Source organism: Eucyclogobius newberryi, unplaced genomic scaffold, assembly GCF_026437365.1.
Source record: "Eucyclogobius newberryi isolate DKJ021-1_F unplaced genomic scaffold, fEucNew1.0.hap1 SCAF_19, whole genome shotgun sequence".
NCBI lineage: Eukaryota > Metazoa > Chordata > Actinopteri > Gobiiformes > Gobiidae > Eucyclogobius > Eucyclogobius newberryi.
Window position 1 is genome coordinate 3,987,209 of NW_027315823.1, and position 20,873 is coordinate 4,008,081.

General features: G+C 46.7%; 1 protein-coding gene across 1 annotated transcript in view; it reads right to left on the bottom strand.

Moving 5' to 3' along the window:
• The window catches only part of arap3 (ArfGAP with RhoGAP domain, ankyrin repeat and PH domain 3), a 76,255-nt gene that overhangs the window by 40,500 nt on the left and 14,882 nt on the right, over nucleotides 1-20,873 (bottom strand). Inside the window, exons 6-12 of the mRNA XM_072451460.1 lie at nucleotides 19,514-19,669; nucleotides 18,399-18,468; nucleotides 16,370-16,490; nucleotides 14,725-14,909; nucleotides 12,298-12,404; nucleotides 9,277-9,476; nucleotides 1,628-1,713 (exon numbers count right to left, since the gene is read on the bottom strand). Coding sequence (XP_072307561.1) covers nucleotides 1,628-1,713; nucleotides 9,277-9,476; nucleotides 12,298-12,404; nucleotides 14,725-14,909; nucleotides 16,370-16,490; nucleotides 18,399-18,468; nucleotides 19,514-19,669 — 925 coding nt within the window. The remainder of the gene's footprint in view (nucleotides 1-1,627; nucleotides 1,714-9,276; nucleotides 9,477-12,297; nucleotides 12,405-14,724; nucleotides 14,910-16,369; nucleotides 16,491-18,398; nucleotides 18,469-19,513; nucleotides 19,670-20,873) is intronic.

Sequence of the window (20,873 nt, forward strand, 5' to 3'; positions counted from 1 at the left end):
CTCATGACCATAGTTGAGCGTAGGAACGCAGAGTGACCGGTAAATTTAGAGCTTTGCCTTTCGACTCCTTCACCACATCAGTCTGATCCAGCGATCACTGCAGAAACTGCACCTGTCAATATCACACTCCATAATTTCATTAATACATTTGTATCATTTAGATATTGTTTCGCTGGGCCGATCGTTGCGGTGTTTGGGGTGGAACTCTTAAGCGTGGGCACGCACCCGGACCTTAATGCGACGCACGTGTCTTCCCCGGGGCATGAGTTGAAGCCGGTGTATATAGTTTAAAGATGCGAGAGACAGGAGCGCCTCGTAACTGTTGAGCTGCGCAGAACCGTGTATCCACATGCGAAAATTGAAGTGGCAGCCGGTAAGACCGCTGGCTTTATTTGAAGTTTTGAGCTGTGGCCGCCGCGTGCGTTGATTGTGATTGTTAATGTGCTGCGGGCGTCGCCGCTTGTGCCGGTTCGTGTGTTGGTTTAAGACCGCTTGATAAAGGGTCGGGTTCCCCTGGCTGCGCATGCGTGGTTGATTTGGCGGTGTGTGTTAAGCGAAGCTGGCACCGAGTTCCTTAAGTGTATCTCCACACTTCGGAACGCAAATTCCAAAAATGGCTGAGGGATGACAGAGAAAGACTGTTTGAGCTCAGAAGAGACGGATATCTGTGGAGACAAGAGATGATGCGATACGATCTGTTAAACAAACCCACGTGTAGCAGCGGGGCGGCCTCTCGGAAAGAACAGGAGGGTGGGGGGTGAGTGTGCGCAAAAAAATCCTCTATTCAACCTTTTAACTGTAAAAAATTATGTTTAGCCCCAGATTTCTCGATCTATCATCTTCGATGTGTAGAATAAATGAATCTAAAGATTTGTTTGGCAAGGCAAAAAACCTTCAAGCCAATTCAAAACTCTACTATTCTCAAAAGGAAAAAGCTCAAATCAAAGGAAAAATATTAAGTATTGTTGTGCAGGGACTTCCTGTACAGGAGATGATGTCAGATGACATGATCAAATGATTGAGTCATTTTGAGGAAGTGGAAAAAACTAATCCAAATTAGAGATTTTAAAGTCTGGATAACCATCTGAATTAATATTGTCTACCAGACAAATGTGTTGCGTTAAAATGCTCCTCATTCACAGGGATATTCAAACTGTTGGAGGATCTGTGGTTCTGGGACTGTCCTGTTGCTCAGAATTGGACTGAGTGCTACAGACTCTGATACTATCATCCCCCTCAATTTCAGAATCATTTTTGCCTCAAAAATCCGGCCATGGTCACTGTCAATGAATAGCTTTGGAATATACTCCTGGCAGGGAAAAAAGCCTTCACAAAAAAAACAAATTGCACAGACGATCCAGGACTGGACCGACATTATAATGAACATACGAAATATGGAGAAGATCACATTGGGCTGAACATGAAATCAGTGAAATTTGACCAACCGGTATTTCTTTTGCAGTCAGTGTGCTTTCAATATCATAAAACGCATTACTAAAATATGCAAAAAGTTATTTCATTATCCATTTAGTTAGGAACCTGGTCTAGCTGAACTCTGAACTCTAGAGCTGGATTAGACCTGAGACAGGATCTGATCCACAACAGTTGAACCCAGTGAGTGTCATACCTGAACAATCTGGTTGCTCCACACGCTGGTGTCCAGTTTGAGACTCTGGACCTTAGACACAGACGTGCCCAGGCTGCGGTGCTGACCTGAGATAGAACACACATGGACAACTGTCAACAACCATCTTACAAAATATTAATTTGAAACCAGTCAGTAACATCAGATTTGCATTATCCCAGCTTTAGTCCTACTTTAGCAGTGCCATTTACAGCTCAGGCATATTGGTAACTAAACCGGTACACTTCAACTCTTACGTTGTCATAACAATATGTGTAAGTCAGTATCTGTTTATTTAATATCATTTATATTATAATTAGCGCTCTTGCCTCCCAAGAAGGAGATCAAGAAGAAGTTCTATTCCTGGACCAGACCAACATCACATGATCTCTCTGGGTGGAGTCTGCATGTTCTCCCCGTGTTACTGTGGGTTCTCTCCGGGTTCTCTGGCTCCTCCCACCGTCCAAACACATGTATGTGTCAGGCAAAAACCAAAACTCTAAATTGGCCCTAGTGAATGAATGTGAGAGTGAATGGTCATCTGTGTGTCTATGTCTCTGTGTTGACCCTGCGACGGGTTGGCCACTGTCCAGGGTGTACCCCGCCTAAGGCCCAAAGTCACTGGGATATGCTCCAGTCACCCTCGATCCCTAACGGGAAAAAGCGGTAGAAATTGAAATTATAATTCATAGTTTTTTGACAATGCGTTAATGAGCATGAAATACAGCCAGTGTGCTACAATCCATGGCCCAGGCACCGTTCAGGAGCAGCTGACTCACAGGCGGAGAGGGAGCATGGTGATGGTGGAGCAGGGTGGAGCAGGGTGGAGCAGGGTGGAGCAGGGTGGGTGGAACAGGGTGGAACAGGGTGAAGCAGGGTGGAACAGGGTGGAACAGGGTGGAACAGGGTGGAACAGGGTGGAGCAGGGTGGAGCAGGGTGGAACAGGGTGGAACAGGGTGGAACAGGGTGGAACAGGGTGGAGCAGGGTGGAACAGGGTGGAACAGGGTGGAGCAGGGTGGAACAGGGTGGAGCAGGGTGGAGCAGGGTGGAGCAGGGTGGAACAGGGTGGAACAGGGTGAAGCAGGGTGGAACAGGGTGGAACAGGGTGGAGCAGGGTGGAACAGGGTGGAGCAGGGTGGAACAGGGTGGAACAGGGTGAAGCAGGGTGGAACAGGGTGGAGCAGGGTGGAGCAGGGTGGAACAGGGTGGAGCAGGGTGGAGCAGGGTGGGTGGAACAGGGTGGAACAGGGTGGAGCAGGGTGGAACAGGGTGGAACAGGGTGGAGCAGGGTGGAACAGGGTGGAACAGGGTGGAACAGGGTGGAGCAGGGTGGAACAGGGTGGAGCAGGGTGGAGCAGGGTGGAGCAGGGTGGAACAGGGTGGAACAGGGTGGAGCAGGGTGGAGCAGGGTGGAACAGGGTGGAGCAGGGTGGAGCAGGGTGGAGCAGGGTGGAACAGGGTGGAGCAGGGTGGAGCAGGGTGGAACAGGGTGGAACAGGGTGGAGCAGGGTGGAACAGGGTGGAACAGGGTGAAGCAGGGTGGAACAGGGTGGAGCAGGGTGGAACAGGGTGGAGCAGGGTGGAACAGGGTGGAGCAGGGTGGAGCAGGGTGGAGCAGGGTGGAACAGGGTGGAACAGGGTGGAGCAGGGTGGAACAGGGTGGAACAGGGTGAAGCAGGGTGGAACAGGGTGGAACAGGGTGGAGCAGGGTGGAACAGGGTGGAGCAGGGTGGAACAGGGTGGAACAGGGTGAAGCAGGGTGGAACAGGGTGGAACAGGGTGGAACAGGGTGGAGCAGGGTGGAACAGGGTGGAACAGGGTGGAACAGGGTGAAGCAGGGTGGAACAGGGTGGAGCAGGGTGGAACAGGGTGGAGCAGGGTGGAACAGGGTGGAACAGGGTGAAGCAGGGTGGAACAGGGTGGAACAGGGTGGAACAGGGTGGAGCAGGGTGGAACAGGGTGGAACAGGGTGGAACAGGGTGAAGCAGGGTGGAACAGGGTGGAGCAGGGTGGAACAGGGTGGAGCAGGGTGGAACAGGGTGGAACAGGGTGAAGCAGGGTGGAACAGGGTGGAACAGGGTGGAACAGGGTGGAGCAGGGTGGAACAGGGTGGAACAGGGTGGAACAGGGTGGAACAGGGTGGAACAGGGTAAAGCAGGGTGGAACAGGGTGGAGCAGGGTGGAACAGGGTGGAACAGGGTTCAGCAGCGCAAAGGGAGTAGGGACCGCTCTCTCAAGCAAGTCCCTCTGGACACTGGGAGTAACAGCACTGCTTTAGATTTCCAAGAACCAAACGCACGAGGTTGAATCAGACCTATAGAGCAGAAGCACGATGGAAAACCTCTAGGGCAGCATTCAAACCTTTTGGGAAAATGAAAGACTGAATTGAGTGTGAATGAGAGAGAGAAACGTCAGGGTCACAGAGTCTGTCCTTATGGGAGATGGCGCGATAAGTCACATGATGCATAAAATATGAAAGCACATTCTTTTCCCAGCGTCACTGTTTCAGAGATAACGTCACTCCTTTCTAATGTTTTGGCCGCACATCGAGAAGTGAAACATGGGTGCAGTGGACATACGACAGGAACAGACTGAAGTTTGAAAAGAGACTTCTTGAAGTAACTCAACATGCTTGATCAAATGGAAGTGGACCTCTTCCAAACATCGACAGGAAGATAGTTTGCTTCAGCTGCTTCAAAACACATGGCTGTCCACAGAGTGTGCACCTAGGATTGCACTTTTTCAAACTGAGTCCAGATGACTACAACTGAAGCTTTTTCTACTACTACAGAGAGAACTTCTATCTTCTATTCTGGAAACAAGAGGAAAGGTTTAAGAGAAATGCAGCTATGCAGAGGTGGAGTGAGGGTGCAGAGGAGGTTTGAGGGTGCAGAGGTGGAGTGAGGGTGCAGAGGAGGAGTGAGGGTGCAGAGGTGGAGTGAAGGTGCAGAGGAGGAGTGAGGGTGCAGAGGTGGAGTGAGGGTGCACAGGAGGAGTGAGGGTGCAGAGGTGGAGTGAGGGTGCAGAGGTGGAGTGAGGGTGCAGAGGTGGAGTGAGGGTGCAGAGGTGTAGTGAGGGTGCAGAGGTGGAGTGAGGGTGCACAGGAGGAGTGAGGGTGCACAGGAGGAGTGAGGGTGCAGAGGAGGAGTGAGGGTGCAGAGGTGGAGTGAGGGTGCAGAGGAGGGGTGAGGGTGCAGAGGAGGAGTGAGGGTGCAGAGGTGTAGTGAGGGTGCAGAGGAGGAGTGAGGGTGCAGAGGTGGAGCGAGGGTGCAGAGGTGGAGTGAGGGTGCAGAGGTGGAGTGAGGATGCGGAGGAGGAGTGAGGGTGTAAAGGTGGGGTGAGGGTGCAGAGGTGGGGTGAGGGTGCAGAGGAGGAGTGAGGGTGCAGAGGTGGAGTGAGGTTGCAGAGGAGGAGTGAGGGTGCAGAGGAGGGGTGAGGGTGCAGAGGAGGAGTGAGGGTGCAGAGGTGTAGTGAGGGTGCAGAGGAGGGGTGAGGGTGCAGAGGTGGAGCGAGGGTGCAGAGGTGGAGTGAGGGTGCAGAGGAGGAGTGAGGGTGCGGAGGAGGAGTGAGGGTGCAGAGGAGGAGTGAAGGTGCAGAGGAGGAGTGAGGGTGCAGAGGTGGGGTGAGGGTGCAGAGGTGGGGTGAGGGTGCAGAGGTGGGGTGAGGGTGCAGAGGAGTGAGGGTGCAGAGGAGGGGTGAGGGTGCAGAGGTGGAGTGAGGTTGCAGAGGAGGAGTGAGGGTGCAGAGGTGGAGTGAGGTTGCATAGGAGGAGTGAGGGTGCAGAGGTGGAGTGAGGGTGCAGAGGAGGAGTGAGGGTGCAGAGGAGGAGTGAGGGTGCACAGAAGGAGTGAAGGTGCAGAGGAGGAGTGAGGGTGCAGAGGTGGAGTGAGGGTGCAGAGGTGGGGTGAGGGTGCAGAGGAGGGGTGAGGGTGCACAGAAGGAGTGAAGGTGCAGAGGAGGAGTGAGGGTGCAGAGGTGAAGTGAGGGTGCTGAGGTGGAGTGAGGGTGCACAGGAGGAGTGAGGGTGCACAGAAGGAGTGAAGGTGCAGAGGAGGAGTGAGGGTGCAGAGGTGGAGTGAGGGTGCTGAGGTGGAGTGAGGGTGCAGAGGAGGAGTGAGGGTGCAGAGGTGGAGTGAAGGTGCAGAGGAGGAGTGAAGGTGCAGAGGTGGAGTGAGGGTGCAGAGGAGGAGTGAGGGTGCAGAGGAGGGGTGAGGGTGCAGAGGTGGGGTGAGGGTGCAGAGGTGGGGTGAGGGTGCAGAGGAGGAGTGAGGGTGAAGAGGAGTGAGGGTGCAGAGGAGGAGTGAGGGTGCAGAGGTGGAGTGAGGTTGCATAGGAGTGAGGGTGCAGAGGTGGAGTGAGGGTGCAGAGGAGGGGTGAGGGTGCAGAGGAGGAGTGAGGGTGCACAGAAGGAGTGAAGGTGCAGAGGAGGAGTGAGGGTGCAGAGGTGGAGTGAGGGTGCAGAGGTGGGGTGAGGGTGCAGAGGAGGAGTGAGGGTGCACAGAAGGAGTGAAGGTGCAGAGGAGGAGTGAGGGTGAAGAGGAGTGAGGGTGCAGAGGAGGAGTGAGGGTGCAGAGGAGGAGTGAGGGTGAAGAGGAGTGAGGGTGCAGAGGAGGAGTGAGGGTGCAGAGGAGGAGTGAGGGTGCACAGAAGGAGTGAAGGTGCAGAGGAGGGGTGAGGGTGCAGAGTTGGAGTGAGGGTGCAGAGGTGGGGTGAGGGTGCAGAGGAGGAGTGAGGGTGCACAGAAGGAGTGAGGGTGCAGAGGAGGAGTGAGGGTGCAGAGGAGGAGTGAGGGTGCACAGAAGGAGTGAAGGTGCAGAGGAGGAGTGAGGGTGCAGAGGTGGAGTGAGGGTGCACAGGAGGAGTGAGGGTGCACAGAAGGAGTGAAGGTGCAGAGGAGGAGTGAGGGTGCAGAGGTGGAGTGAGGGTGCAGAGGAGGAGTGAGGGTGCAGAGGTGGAGTGAGGGTGCAGAGGTGGAGTGAGGGTGCAGAGGAGGAGTGAGGGTGAAGAGGTGGAGTGAGGGTGCAGAGGAGGAGTGAGGGTGAAGAGGTGGAGTGAGGGTGCAGAGGTGGAGTGAGGGTGCAGAGGAGGAGTGAGGGTGCACAGAAGGAGTGAAGGTGCAGAGGAGGAGTGAGGGTGCAGAGGTGGAGTGAGGGTGCACAGGAGGAGTGAGGGTGAAGAGGTGGAGTGAGGGTGCAGAGGTGGGGTGAGGGTGCAGAGGAGGAGTGAGGGTGCACAGAAGGAGTGAGGGTGCAGAGGAGGAGTGAGGGTGCAGAGGAGGAGTGAGGGTGCACAGAAGGAGTGAAGGTGCAGAGGAGGAGTGAGGGTGCAGAGGTGGAGTGAGGGTGCACAGGAGGAGTGAGGGTGCACAGAAGGAGTGAAGGTGCAGAGGAGGAGTGAGGGTGCAGAGGTGGAGTGAGGGTGCAGAGGAGGAGTGAGGGTGCAGAGGTGGAGTGAGGGTGCAGAGGTGGAGTGAGGGTGCAGAGGAGGAGTGAGGGTGAAGAGGTGGAGTGAGGGTGCAGAGGAGGAGTGAGGGTGAAGAGGTGGAGTGAGGGTGCAGAGGTGGAGTGAGGGTGCAGAGGAGGAGTGAGGGTGCAGAGGAGGAGTGAGGGTGAAGAGGTGGAGTGAGGGTGCAGAGGTGGAGTGAGGGTGCAGAGGAGGAGTGAGGGTGAAGAGGTGGAGTGAGGGTGCAGAGGTGGAGTGAGGGTGCAGAGGAGGAGTGAGGGTGAAGAGGTGGAGTGAGGGTGCAGAGGAGGAGTGAGGGTGCAGAGGAGGAGTGAGGGTGCTGACAGAGAACCTGCTCCACGCTCTGAGGCATTGGACTGGGCCTGGACAGGGTCCTGAGCAGATAGTTAGAGGAGAGAGGAATGAGAGAAGAATTCCTGCTCCATCAGCCAGAGACAGAGCCAATGTTTCAGCATCAACAGCATCACAACCACAGCCTCCACCAAAGGATTCATCAGCAGCTGCTCCACAATCACCTCCACCTCCTCCAGTGAAGGACTCATCAACAGCACCACAATCCAAACAAACCATCCACCGCGGCCAGCACAGGAGTCATTCCAGTTCTTTCCCACGGGGTCCTCATCAAAGACACATCTGTGACAGGTCCGGCAGCATCCCTGTCATTGCCCCTGACAGTGTCTGTCGGATATTTGTCAGCATCAAAGTAAATATTCTGACTAAATTCAATGTTCAAGGAGGGGCTGTAGTGCAATCACAAAATATAGCTGTATATATTGTATATCATTTTTTTCTTGTATTATTATTAAAACAAAAATTTTAAGAGGGAGATTGAGAGCCTTTTCATTAGATAGCCAGATTGCATTTAATTGTGTTTCGCTTGGAAATATTCACAAACACATTTTTTAATTACATTTTTAAAAGAAAGGTAGATAAAAAAAAAAAAATCAACAACAGCGATTACCCAAAAAGCGTATCAGATTCAAATTGATAACATTTCATTGTTGATGGGTTTATTATCTTGTGGCCAAATTTGAAGTGTTTTAATTAAAACTGTAGGGGACGTAAAAAGAATGACCGGGTGCACCTTTGGCAGCGCTGTGTTTGATCCAAAATGGCCGACTTCCTGTATGATTTAGGGCAGGGTCATAATATAATTTCTTATACATGTCCTCACATGAACTATGTCTATTATTAGTAAACAGGGTCTTTTTGATTCCACTCATGTGCATATTCGTCCGTGTTTACTACTCTAGTTTCTTCGGGCTCCGGATACAATTTTAATAAGTCCCTCGCCGGGACGATTCTCGTCCTGAGGCTCGGACCTAATAATAATTACAATTATTTGTTATTTTGTTGTTGTTTTTGTTATTTTGTATTATTTTAAGTGCTATTGAAAAAGATTGTGCTGAATACCCCTAAAAGCTATATATTGTATATTGTATAATATTGTTTTCTCGAATAACACTATTGAGCCCATAGTGTTATTCGAGAAAACAATATTCTACCAACACCTAATAGCTTTCATTTAAAATGATCTTTTTTAGAAAACTGCCTTAAAGGTGCACTATGTAACTTTTCTTAACGTATGTCTGCCACCTACTTGTGTCCAAGGAGGTGGAAAAGTTTAATTTGGAACATTCAAGGCAAAGCAAACATTTCCATAGAGACAAGTTACATAATAGCACAATATTAGTATTTTGTTTATTTTTATTTTATTTCTTTTTTTTACTTAATATTTTTTCCTTGACAACAAAAAAATACAGGCCTAAACCAAGGTCAAGCCATTTCTAAATCAGATCCACAACTGCACTAAACCAGGTCTGAACTATCTCTTAAACTGCACTAAACCAGGTCTAAACCATCTCTTAAACTGCACTAAACCAGGTCTAAACCATCTCTTAAACTGCACTAAACCAGGTCTAAACCATCTCTTAAACTGCACTAAACCAGGTCTAAACCATCTCTTAAACTGCACTAAACCAGGTCTGAACTATCTCTTAAACTGCACTAAACCAGGTCTAAACCATCTCTTAAACTGCACTAAACCAGGTCTAAACTATCTCTTAAACTGCACTAAACCAGGTCTAAACTATCTCTTAAACTGCACTAAACCAGGTCTAAGGCTAAAGCAGGTTCCTTGTCTTGCTGGTTCTGAGGTTCTGGCCCCTCAAATACAGCCTGTTGTACCTGCACAATTCTTGCAGATGACCACACACAGGTTGATGGAGGCCCAGTCTGGGTTCAGGGCTCTGCAGTCAGCACAGACCCGGTTGGACTTGTTGGACCAGATCTTCTCGGCCACCTCGTAGTCCGACAGAGTCTCAGAAATGGCCTCCTGCAGAGCCTCGGTCCACTTTCTCTTCTCCCGTTCGGAGTCTGCCACAAAACTGAGTCAAAGAACAGGCCGTCAAAATGTGAGTATTTGCTTTACAAAGTCCAACAACGGAGGCGGCTCGGCGGCTTCTCTGGGTCAGCCAGATACTTCAGGAGCGGCCGGGTGCACCAGCTGGTCATAAGACTGGTCTTAAACTATGTCTGACTTATATCTGAATGTTAGACCGACTTATAGTTACAACCAGCAGCACTTAAGCCCTCTGTGTGCGACGCCCAGGTGTAAAAGTAAAGCCGTGTGGAGCAGGCGTAAGGCAGAGAAAACATGAGAGAAGTGTGAGTGATGGACAGAGCAGCGGCATGTGACCGCGGTCAGATGTGAACTGTGAGTCCCAGGGGCCCGGAGCGGCTCGGTCTGGTCTGGGTTGTGGCTCTCGGATTTTTCCAATGCATTTTCCGCGCTGGCAGCAGCACAAGCCTTGTTCATGCGCCGCACTACTCTTTTTTTACACTGACACCATCCACAAATGTGCTTCTTGTCACATTTACAGATAATAAAATAATCCAAGACTAAAACCAAACAAGACTGAAGTTCTGTTGCTGCGCAAATCCTTCTAACAAAGGTGAGCAGAGTTTAGTGAATATCATCATTGGCTCATCGTATGTTACAGGTGCAGAGTTTGTTTTGGTCCTTCTTCCGGATCATTAAATGCAAAGGTACGTTACTGGAGAGTAATCTCTGATTGGTTGCCGTGCTGCGTCAGCCAAAAGGTTTGTACACCTTATGTGTCGGCCGCTCTGGCCGCCACGCTCAAACGCTCCAATGCTCTGGAAACGCTGCGTAAAACGCTCAAAATGCATAATCATCCCCGTTCAGACACTCAAAACACAGAATGCCTGGGACGCACGTCCACAGAGACTTTGAATGTGAAATGGACGCTTGGACGCCAGTGTTAACGCCCCATAACTCAATGACAATATTTGTCAGGTTGCCATGGTAACATGCATGCAGATAGGTACGCTGCCATTTACTTTTTTGTTCAGAATGGTAAGTAGAATATCTGTGCCAAATTTGATTTGGATTGTATTCTGCCCCCACAAGGGCTGATGGTTTAGGGTCATCATCATTTTTTACCTTGTTCCAAGTTTGAAGTCAACACTGAAAAAGGCCCTTCATTGCCGCAAAGTATTTTGAATTGTGAGGTGGCAAAGCGCCACTTTCATTTTGCCACTTTCATTTTGCCACTCACATTTTGTCACTCACATTTTTCCCTCACAGATCTTGAATACAAGGCCATATAAAAATCATATTGACACATGTTTTTTGTTGGCAATAATATACAGTTTCAACATGGCCATGTACCGTACTTTTCAGACTTTAAGTCGCTACTTTTTTCCACGCATTGAATCCTGCTGTCATTACAACGTTGCAATTCATTTATAGATTTCAACTGGCTAACGGCTCCCGGGGGTCACTCTACAAGCATTTGACACACTGTAGAAGAAGACGTCAATGGACAATAGTCACTGTATTTTTACCTTCAAAACTCTGTGTTTTTTATTACAATCAGACTCATATTCAATGTATCCAACAAATCCAGATGCGGCGAAGACACTCGTGGAGCGTGAACATGTGATATATTCACATGTTCAACCTGCTGCATTTAAAACCTACAGTTTCAGCTGTGCTGCCCTAGGAGCAGCTATGGGGGAAGTATGGCAGAGCACTATATCCTCTGATAAACACTACTTATTCTATCAAACAATATTTCATATTTAATTCCACTTGTAATCTGTTCATTGCCTTTTCTTTTTCTCAGAGACACATAGAGGACCTGCGGACACAGATGCTCCTGGTGAAGCCGTCTCTCCTCCACATGGACGGTCCTTCATCTGCCTGGAAGAACTGGTTATCCTCCTGATGAACTGGTTCTCCTCCTGATGAACTGGTTCTCCTCCTGATGAACTGGTTCTCCTCCTGAAGAACTGGTTCTCCTCCTGAAGAACTGGTTCTCCTCCTGAAGAACTGGTTCTCCTCCTGAAGAACTGGTTCTCCTCCTGATGAACTGGTTCTCCTCCTGATGAACTGGTTCTCCTCCTGAAGAACTGGTTCTCCTCCTGAAGAACTGGTTCTCCTCTTGAAGAACTGGTTCTCCTCCTGAAGAACTGGTTCTCCTCCTGAGTGGCTCGAGCTCCACTGTCTCTCTCGCGTCCGTCTGTCCGTCTACACCTGCTTTTTTCTCTAGTGCAGTACATGCAATCTGCTTCGTACATCTGGGCCTATGTAGATCTTGTAGGTCTATATGTGCGTATGTACCTGAAGGTCTTGTAGGTCTATATGTGCGTATGTACCTGAAGGTCTTGTAGGTCTATATGTGCGTATGTACCTGAAGGTCTTGTAGGTCTATATGTGCGTATGTACCTGAAGGTCTTGTAGGTCTATATGTGCGTATGTACCTGAAGGTCTTGTAGGTCTATATGTGCGTATGTACCTGAAGGTCTTGTAGGTCTATATGTGCGTATGTACCTGAAGGTCTTGTAGGTCTATATGTGCGTATGTACCTGAAGGTCTTGTAGGTCTATATGTGCGTATGTACCTGAAGGTCTTGTAGGTCTATATGTGCGTATGTACCTGAAGGTCTTGTAGGTCTATATGTGCGTATGTACCTGAAGGTCTTGTAGGTCTATATGTGCGTATGTACCTGAAGGTCTTGTAGGTCTATATGTGCGTATGTACCTGAAGGTCTTGTAGGTCTATATGTGCGTATGTACCTGAAGGTCTTGTAGGTCTATATGTGCGTATGTACCTGAAGGTCTTGTAGGTCTATATGTGCGTATGTACCTGAAGGTCTTGTAGGTCTATATGTGCGTATATACCTGAAGGTCTTGTAGGGTGTGATGAGGTCGAAGCTCTTGTGTTTGCCGTCTCGGATGGTGGAGCCCTGAGCCTCGATCACCGTCATTGCGATGCCATTTTGGAAACACTGGGAAACACAGTGATTATTACCATTATGCATCCACCACATACTCAAGACTGTCCCTCCTCAATCTCTAGCTTTAAAAGACAATGTGTATGCTTGTTTTATTAGTATACAGTATTACAAACTACAACATAAGTAGATCACCACAGGGGGTAGGGGAAAGGTGAAAACACACATTTTTGGGGTACTTGAGCCTCAGTGGCAGAGCAGTACAGGATTACTCAAACATGCAGAAATCAATCAAAATAAGATTTGAGTAAATTAATGATTAGGAAACAGTTTTAAGATTAAAGGCTAATAAAAGTATGTTTTACATAATAAGTCAGCTTTAAAAACGTATGTTTGTATTTGATTTTGGTTGTGACCCCCCAACGTAATTAAATATGGAAATAACAATGGAACGTGTTGTAATAAAATAAATACTTTTCTATTCAATTAAAAATTATTGTTAACAAATGAGGGGTGGCCTGCGGCAAAAAAAGTGACTCAGGGTCTCTTGCGGAGCAGGCACTTATTATTCAGCATTTACATGTTTGGTTATTTAAAATGAGACAAAGTTATAGCCTTTGTATAAAGGGCGAACATTTTCTGTGTTCTGATGCACTTAAGATCTAATATTTTGACTCGTACCCACTTGAATAAGCTACACAAAACTTAAATTATAGCATTATATTATATATTTTATTTTACCAGGTCAAACTAGGTTATGCTTAAAGATAAGCAAGAGTTTTAGAGTGGAGTTGAAGACTTGCTGTTGTAATACATGTCCCAAAAGATCTTTAAAAAGGTCATTATCTGGACATAATTCAAAAAACAAAGCCACACATTCCATCTGAACCACTCACTAAGGCAGCAACACTCTGCCCTTTGACCCTCAAACACCTATGATAACAAAACAGAGGACTAGACTCCTGAGGTGACACAATATCTTTGCGCTGCAGACAAGTCCCCTTTGTCTTCTGCTCTTGGGACAAACTAGTGTTTGGAAATTAGTTATGTTTATGGTTACATGTGTTGTTGTGCTGGTTTAAGTTAAAATTGGCCAAATTAGGAGTCTTAAGGTCACTTCCACTTTAAGCCCCACCTCCATGACCAGATAAAAAGACACTTCAACACTATGAACTCCTGTTGGGTCCCTCCCCTGCCCAGGGTGTGTGGGTTCCTTTGTCTGAATTCAGGCAATGGCAAAATTGCCAAAACGCCATTTCTTAGCTAAAGAATGAACAAGTCTACAGATCTCAAAATCTGCTCCTGAAAACACTTTCTCGACATCATGCTGCTTCATTGGACTCTTCAGTATCTTCTAACACTAAACCCTGCACAAAGTTCTGCATACTGACAGCTCTAAGTGACCCAAAGGGCCAGAAGAGGCTCCGATCCACGTCTGCGGACTTTGTCAGAGTTGACACGTAATAATGATTAAGTGGGGAATAAAGTTTCTCTGTTCCACCCCCTGCATCACTCACAGACTTCACTCTCCTCGCTCCTCTGTGCCGCTGGGCTCCAGAGAACCACTGCTAATGTATGAACTTGTTTTTTCTTTTGTACTTAGTATATGTAACTATATGTAACCCAGGTGATTTTCTGCTCCTGGTCATCTCTGCCTTTATGTTTTGCCTGTGACAAAGTTCCTAAATATAGGGTCACGCGCTAAGCTTTTTAAACAAGCGCTGTTGTTCGGGAGGAGTGTGGGTCTCGATGTTGTTAAGCGGCTGCAGGCAGGCGTTTAGCCCTCTAAACTGATATTCTACTGATTCACTGTTGTGCCGCCGACTTTGCAGATGCCTGTACCTGTGATCGAGCGTGGAGTGTTTATTGATTGATTATACTTATGTGGACCTGGTGAGTGCAAACTGTGTTGTTGTTTGCAGCTAACATGCTACTGTTCAGCTGGTGCTAGCTGCACTCGTTCATGTGAAACTGTATCATTTTTGCACTTTGACTTTTGCTAAAACTATGACACTGAAATTTGATTATTCAAAGTTTAAATTATTCAAAGTTAAATTCACTTAAATTACTGACAAATTAAGATGACAGATGAACAGATTAAATTAAATATTGTAATCTAATACAAGCATGAGCTAATGTTGAATAATAATAATAATGAATTAATTATTATTATTATTATTATTATGTTTATTCCTGGTCCTGTTTTGAACAGGCCAGGTTCCAGAACTGAATGGCGAGCTAAAGAACCCAGAACGAACTGAGAGAGAGTGAAAACATCCGCCGATAGGAGGCGTTGCAGCCAACAAACGTCCTCTGACTATGCTCCACTGACTCTGCTCCTGTGTGCTCCTGTCTGCTCCTGTCTGCTCCTCACCTGTTGGTTCTTGTGCAGCCAGATCTGGTCTCCATAGATAGAGGTGTAGACCCTGGACTTGTGGCCCTTGGTCTCCAGTGGTCCATGTTTCTGACAGTGAAGTCCTGGACCAAACCTGCGCTGTACAAACACCAGCTGCTCCCTGATGAAGTCCTGCAGAATCTTGACCCAGCGAGACCTGAGGACTGGGACGGACCAGGGTTAAAGCACAAAAGCAAGATTAAACCACGACTAGATCAGGACCAGAAATGCATGAGCTACAAGCAAGTTTCAGTGTCATCCAGTTTTATGAAGTCCACATTTTTTACAAGAAAAACTGCTACTTTCAACATAAACCGGAGTGACTCTGTGTCATTCCGTAAACTGTCTAATTTATGAACAAAGTTGGTGCAAAGCCTAAACGATACAAAAATAATGTAGTCACCTAAAATAGTTTATAAACAGATTTTTACCACTTTCAGAGACTAAAGTTTCTCACCACCCACGCGACCGCCTTCCCAAGTGTCCGCCAAAGAAACCCGTCAGCCCCGGCACACCTTCCCCCCGCCACGCCTTCCCCCCGAGATTTTAAGTTTGACATGCAGATAAATGCCGTGGTTAAATCTAATTTTCATCACCTTCGGCTTTTATCTAGACTCAAATTGGTTTCATCTTTTTGCAACCTGGAGCGGGTGATCCGTGCTTTTATTTCTATACATCTTGACTACTATAATGCACTGTACACTGGTATCAGCCAAGTTAACCTGTCACGCTTACAGTTACACTTACGTCGTAACATATTACACCTATTTTATGCTCACTGCACTGGCTCCTCGTTCATTTTAGAGTTGGTTTCAAGATGTCATTGTTTGTTTTTAAAGCGCTTCATGGACTGGCCCCCGCGAACATTTCAGACCTCATTGTTAGACAGGACAGATCAGTGCGAAATTGGGGATAGAGCGTGCCCACGTTGTAACATGAGATATTTACATATAAATAAACAAGGTAGTGATTCGCCAGTTTTCTTTTGAATCGGGGGTCTCACAGTGCACTCAAGGTCCGCTGCGCCGCGGATCTAATTAGACTAATTTCTCAGCGATTATGAGTTGGCTTCTAATAAAACACACAGCATTTTAATGCGTAACAAACAGAAAACACATCACAGCTGTCCCTACTGTTCCCTCTATACTTGATTACTCTGTGCTTTAACATCTGGTTTATCTGCTCTGAGCGAGTGGGTGCTACGTTGTAATATGAGATATTTACACAGAAAGATTGTTCCACAGTAGTGATGCACAGGTTTTCTGCAATTTAGGTTGGGCCAAGAAAGTCTTATTTCAATGCAGCAGGTCAGAGTCTGATTGTAATAAAACACACAGCGTTTTGAAGTTAAAATACAGAGAACACAACGTGTATTTCACTGTCCACTGACGACTTCTTCTACAGTGTGTCAAATGCTTGCACTTCCTGCTAGAGTGCCACCCGGTGGCTGTTAGCCAGTAAAAATCTATAAATTTGACGCACCATAGTATGGGCTGCAGGGTTCAGGAGGGGGAAAAGTAGCGGCTTAAACTACTACTGCTACTATTACTATTGCTGCCAGTGCTGCTCCTGCGACACCTGCTTTAACTATTACAATGTGTCCAGCGTGAGTGGGTCGTAGTACCTTCGTTGTCGGTTCTAAACACAAAAATCCTATGGCTGGTGACAATCTCAAACTTGTTGTCCTTGGAGGGGCGGGCCATCTGGATCACAGCCAATGGAATCACACCTTTGGGGTAGGCATCCTATCAGAGAGGAGGACACAAACACGCCCTCTTATTCATGAAAATAATGTCACAATATAACTGTAATCATGGACTATCACTAATCAAGACTAAAAAATATAGAACTATAAACTGTAGCATTTTTAGTACAAATAAAAGTAGCAGAGGCTTCCAACTCTTTTATTGAGGGCCACATAAAAACTTTACCGAAATCAACGGGCCACCGACCGGTGAATCATCCAAATATAATACATTTGACAAACGTTGCTTTCATGACATTAGTAAATCACCCACAAAAAGCATACTTTTTGCTTTGCACTTAGACTGAAATATCCGGCCCTTGCAGTTGTAAAGTTTTACAGTGCATCTGGAAAGTATTTGCAAAATACAAAGATCACATGCACATACAGTGAGGAAAGTAAGTATATGAACACGTTCTGCCACTTATAAATTTCGGAAGGGTCTGAAATTGCCATGATACACCAAATTAAGCTCAGGTACATGGTTTTTCCACTGATCATCCTTGAGTTGATTGGGGTCCACGTGTCATAAATTCATTTGATTGGACCTGATTTGGAAAAACACACACCTGTCTATATAAGGTCCCACAGTTAGCAGTGCACGTCAAGGAATTGTCTGTAGACCTCCAAGATAGGATTGTATCAAGGCTCAGATCTAGGGAAGGGTGCAGGGAAAATGTCTGCAGCATTAAAGGTTCTTATGAGCACAGAGGCTCCCATCATCCGTAAATGGAAAAAGTGTGGAACCACCAAGACCCTTCCTAGAGCAAGCCACCTGGCCAAACTGAGCAATCGGGGGGAGAAGGGCCTTAGTCAGGGAGGTGACCAAGAACCCGATGGTCACACTGACAGATTCTCAGCTTGTCTCTGTGGAGAGAGGAAAACCTTACAGGAGAATAACCATCTCTGCAGCACTCCATCCATCAGGCCTGTAGGGTAGAGTGGCCTGCCAAAGCCACTCCTCAATAAAAAGGCACATGACCACCTGTCTCGAATTTGCAAAAAGGCACCTGAAGGACTCTAAGACCATGAGAAATATAATTCTCTGGTCTGATGAAACAAGTGTCATGTATGGAGGAAACCAAGCGCTGCTCATCACCTACACAATACTATCCCTACAGTGAAGCATACTATCCCTACAGTGAAGCATACTATCCCTACAGTGAAGCATACTATCCCTACAGTGAAGCATACTATCCCTACAGTGAAGCATACTATCCCTACAGTGAAGCATAGTGGTGGCAGAATCAAGCTGTGGGGAGTTTTTCAACTGGGAAATTAGTCAGGATCAACGGAAAGATGAATGCAGTACTGTACAGAGACATCCTTGATGAAAACCTGCTCCAGAGCACTCTGGACCTTACAGTGAAGCGAAGGTTCATCTTCATCAACGACCCAATGCACACAGCCAGGGTCACAAAGGAGTGGCTACAAGACAACTCTGTGGATGTCCCTGAGTGGCCCAGCCAGACTCCAGACTAGAACTCAATTGAACTGCTGCAAAGATCTGAAAATGTGCTGTATTGTGCAAAGGTTGTGAAGACTTAGTTTTGTTTACTTTTTAAAAAAATACATTTGCAAAGAAATCAAACTACTTTCTTTCACAATGTCATTATGGGGTATTGTTTGTAGAATTTTGAGGCAAATAATGAATATACTGTAATACATTTTGGAATAATGACAAAATTTGTCCACTTAATGTGTAAAAAATTAAGTGCTGTGAATACTTTCCGGATGCACTGTATAGTCAACTCTAGATGGATCAGGCAGTGCTAATTTCAGAAGTATTACAAGGAGTAGTCCTAGAACAAGCACTCATTTTGTGCTATTTGTGGAAATAGAAGCAGTAGTGGGGGCAAAAAGTAACAGTAACAGTAGCAGCATAAGTAACATAAGTGGTAGTAGTTACCTTCTCATGGCCGTAGTACAGGAGATTCTGTCCATCAAACTTGACAAAACGTTTCTGGAAAACATAGTTCCTGGAAAATAAAGTAGATTTTGGCTTAATACAAAGAAGACACAGGGAAGATACATGGAAGCCCTAGTTTCTAGATATGTGATGAGAGTAGAACCTAAGAGACAAGAGATAGAAGAAGCTAGAAGAGAAGTGATAGGATAGAGGAGAAAAGGAGCTAGGAGACACACAAAGGAAAAGGAGCAAAAGAACAGGAAACGTTTGGTGGCCAGAGAAGTGAAGAAGCCACAGGATCTCTGACCCCTGGAGACATAGGCCACATTGTAAGTGATGGAATCTGTGCTGCACACTATGGGTCTGAGTGGAAAATCCTTTTTGTGTATTTTTGGAAGGCCATAAATGCAGGGCATGGCTTCACCAGGATACAGTCTGTAATACAGAGGCCGGTCTATAGCTTCCTCTTTTTCCAGCCTTTGTAAACAGTCTATCACTTTCTTCTTGTAGCCACTGGTCGGATCTCTTTTCAAGCGTTCGTATGTGGTCGTGTCCTCGAGGAGGGTGTGGACTTTGGCTTCGTAATCAGCTGCGTTGAGAATCACAGTGCAACGTCTCTTGTCTGCTGGGAGGATGTTGATGCTATGATCTTTTTCCAGTGCTGAAAGTGCTTTACTCTCTTCAGCTGTGATATTTGAAGGCGGTGGTTTGGCACTCTTCAGGGTCGCTGTGACACGTAACCTCAGGTCTGCAGCCTCCGATTCAGACATTTTGTTGTTTCTAATTGCCGTTTCAGTGGCTGTGATGTAGTCCTCTGTAGGGATGTGTTTAGAGGTGACAGAAAAGTTGAGCCCTTTAGAGAGCACCTCCTTTTCTGCCTGTGTCAGAACACGATCTGATAGGTTCTTAATCCAATTGTTTTTGCTGGTCGCTAATTTGTCTGTCTCAGTCCTAATATCTAGCTCGACCTCACCTGCATTCTTTTTGTTCAAAAATCCAGATGACTACAACTGAAGCTTTTTCTACTATGGAACACGCCTGGACGAATGAGGGATTACACAGAGCATTGTATATTCTATTTGTAGCAATAGTAAGAATAAAGTAGCTGTTGTTACCCCTGAGGAGAGAGCTTGTCAAGCCAGCCGCTGATGACGGGCGGCGCCTTGTTGTCCAGAGACGTGTAACTGGCATACGGAGAGATGACGTCATCGTCCAGCTGAGGGGGCAGAGCCTTGTGGGGCGAGAGGCGCTTCAGCCACAGACTCTGAGGACTGAGGACACTGGGGTTGTCAAAAGTATCACAAATTAGACACTAGTCGATTCTAAAACTGGTACTGAAACTAGATTCTCATTTGAACAAGCATCGATGCTAAACAAGTTACATAAACAAGACATAATGTGACTTTCTTGAACCATTTTAGAATAACTCTAACCCTTGATATTAATCAGAACTATGAAAATGTCAGTCTGGTGTGTACAACCTTGACCTAAAAAAAAAAAAGAGCATTTTAATTGTTATTATCATTGTGGTATACAGAATCATGTTTGAAATGTATGTATCATAACACCACCAGACACACGGACATACTGTATGCTCTGATCAATGCTAAGGCCCTTTCCAAAACCAGTTCTTCCTCCCTTTTCCTTCCCACTTCTCCTCACTCCTCACTGAAGGCTCCTTCAGCATGAGCAAAGGTTCCTTCATTAGAGCGCTCAGAGCTTTGGCTTTCAGATGCACTGCCCTCGCTCAGAGAAGAGACAAGTCCCTTGACCTGGAAAGCACTGCCCAGAACTGACGCGGAGAGCGAAGTTTAATTTAAAGATCACTTCATTCTGATCACAGTGAGGAAGTTTACCCGTTATAGCTGTTCTTAATACACAATGTTGTAACAATAATACAAAGTGCTGTGAAGGTCAAGCCTGTGATCAAGAAAAGAAGAGATATTCATATATTCCCAAATAAAAATTGTAGAGGCCACAAAGCCACTTGGTTGCAAACGTTTGGTGTTGTTTCAGACGTGTGTTTCCTTAAAAGAATGAGATCAATGCTCCAAAATATGCAGTTAAAATGCCCTTTATTGCCATGCATTCCCATAACCCGGTCAAAAGACGGTTCTTCCTCCTTCCTCACAGATGGAACACCTGAAGCACTAATTAGCCCCTAAATGGCCACAAATGAGTCAGAGCCTAGAACCACCTAGAGGCCGGAGGTACATTTTCACCGCAACACACTGGCCAATCAATTACACAAACATTTACATGAGGCCAAAATGAGTAAAGGACTTTTGGTCTTTTAGATTAAAATGAGATGATGGCATAACAACCAATATACATCTTCAAATAGAACATATCATTAACGTGGTTGTGAGCTGATTTCATTTCAAAGCCACAAATGTCAAACATGTTTGTTCTCATAAACATTTACGTCTTCCATCTTTTCCTCTTTCCATGGGTCTTATGAGATGGAAAAGATCT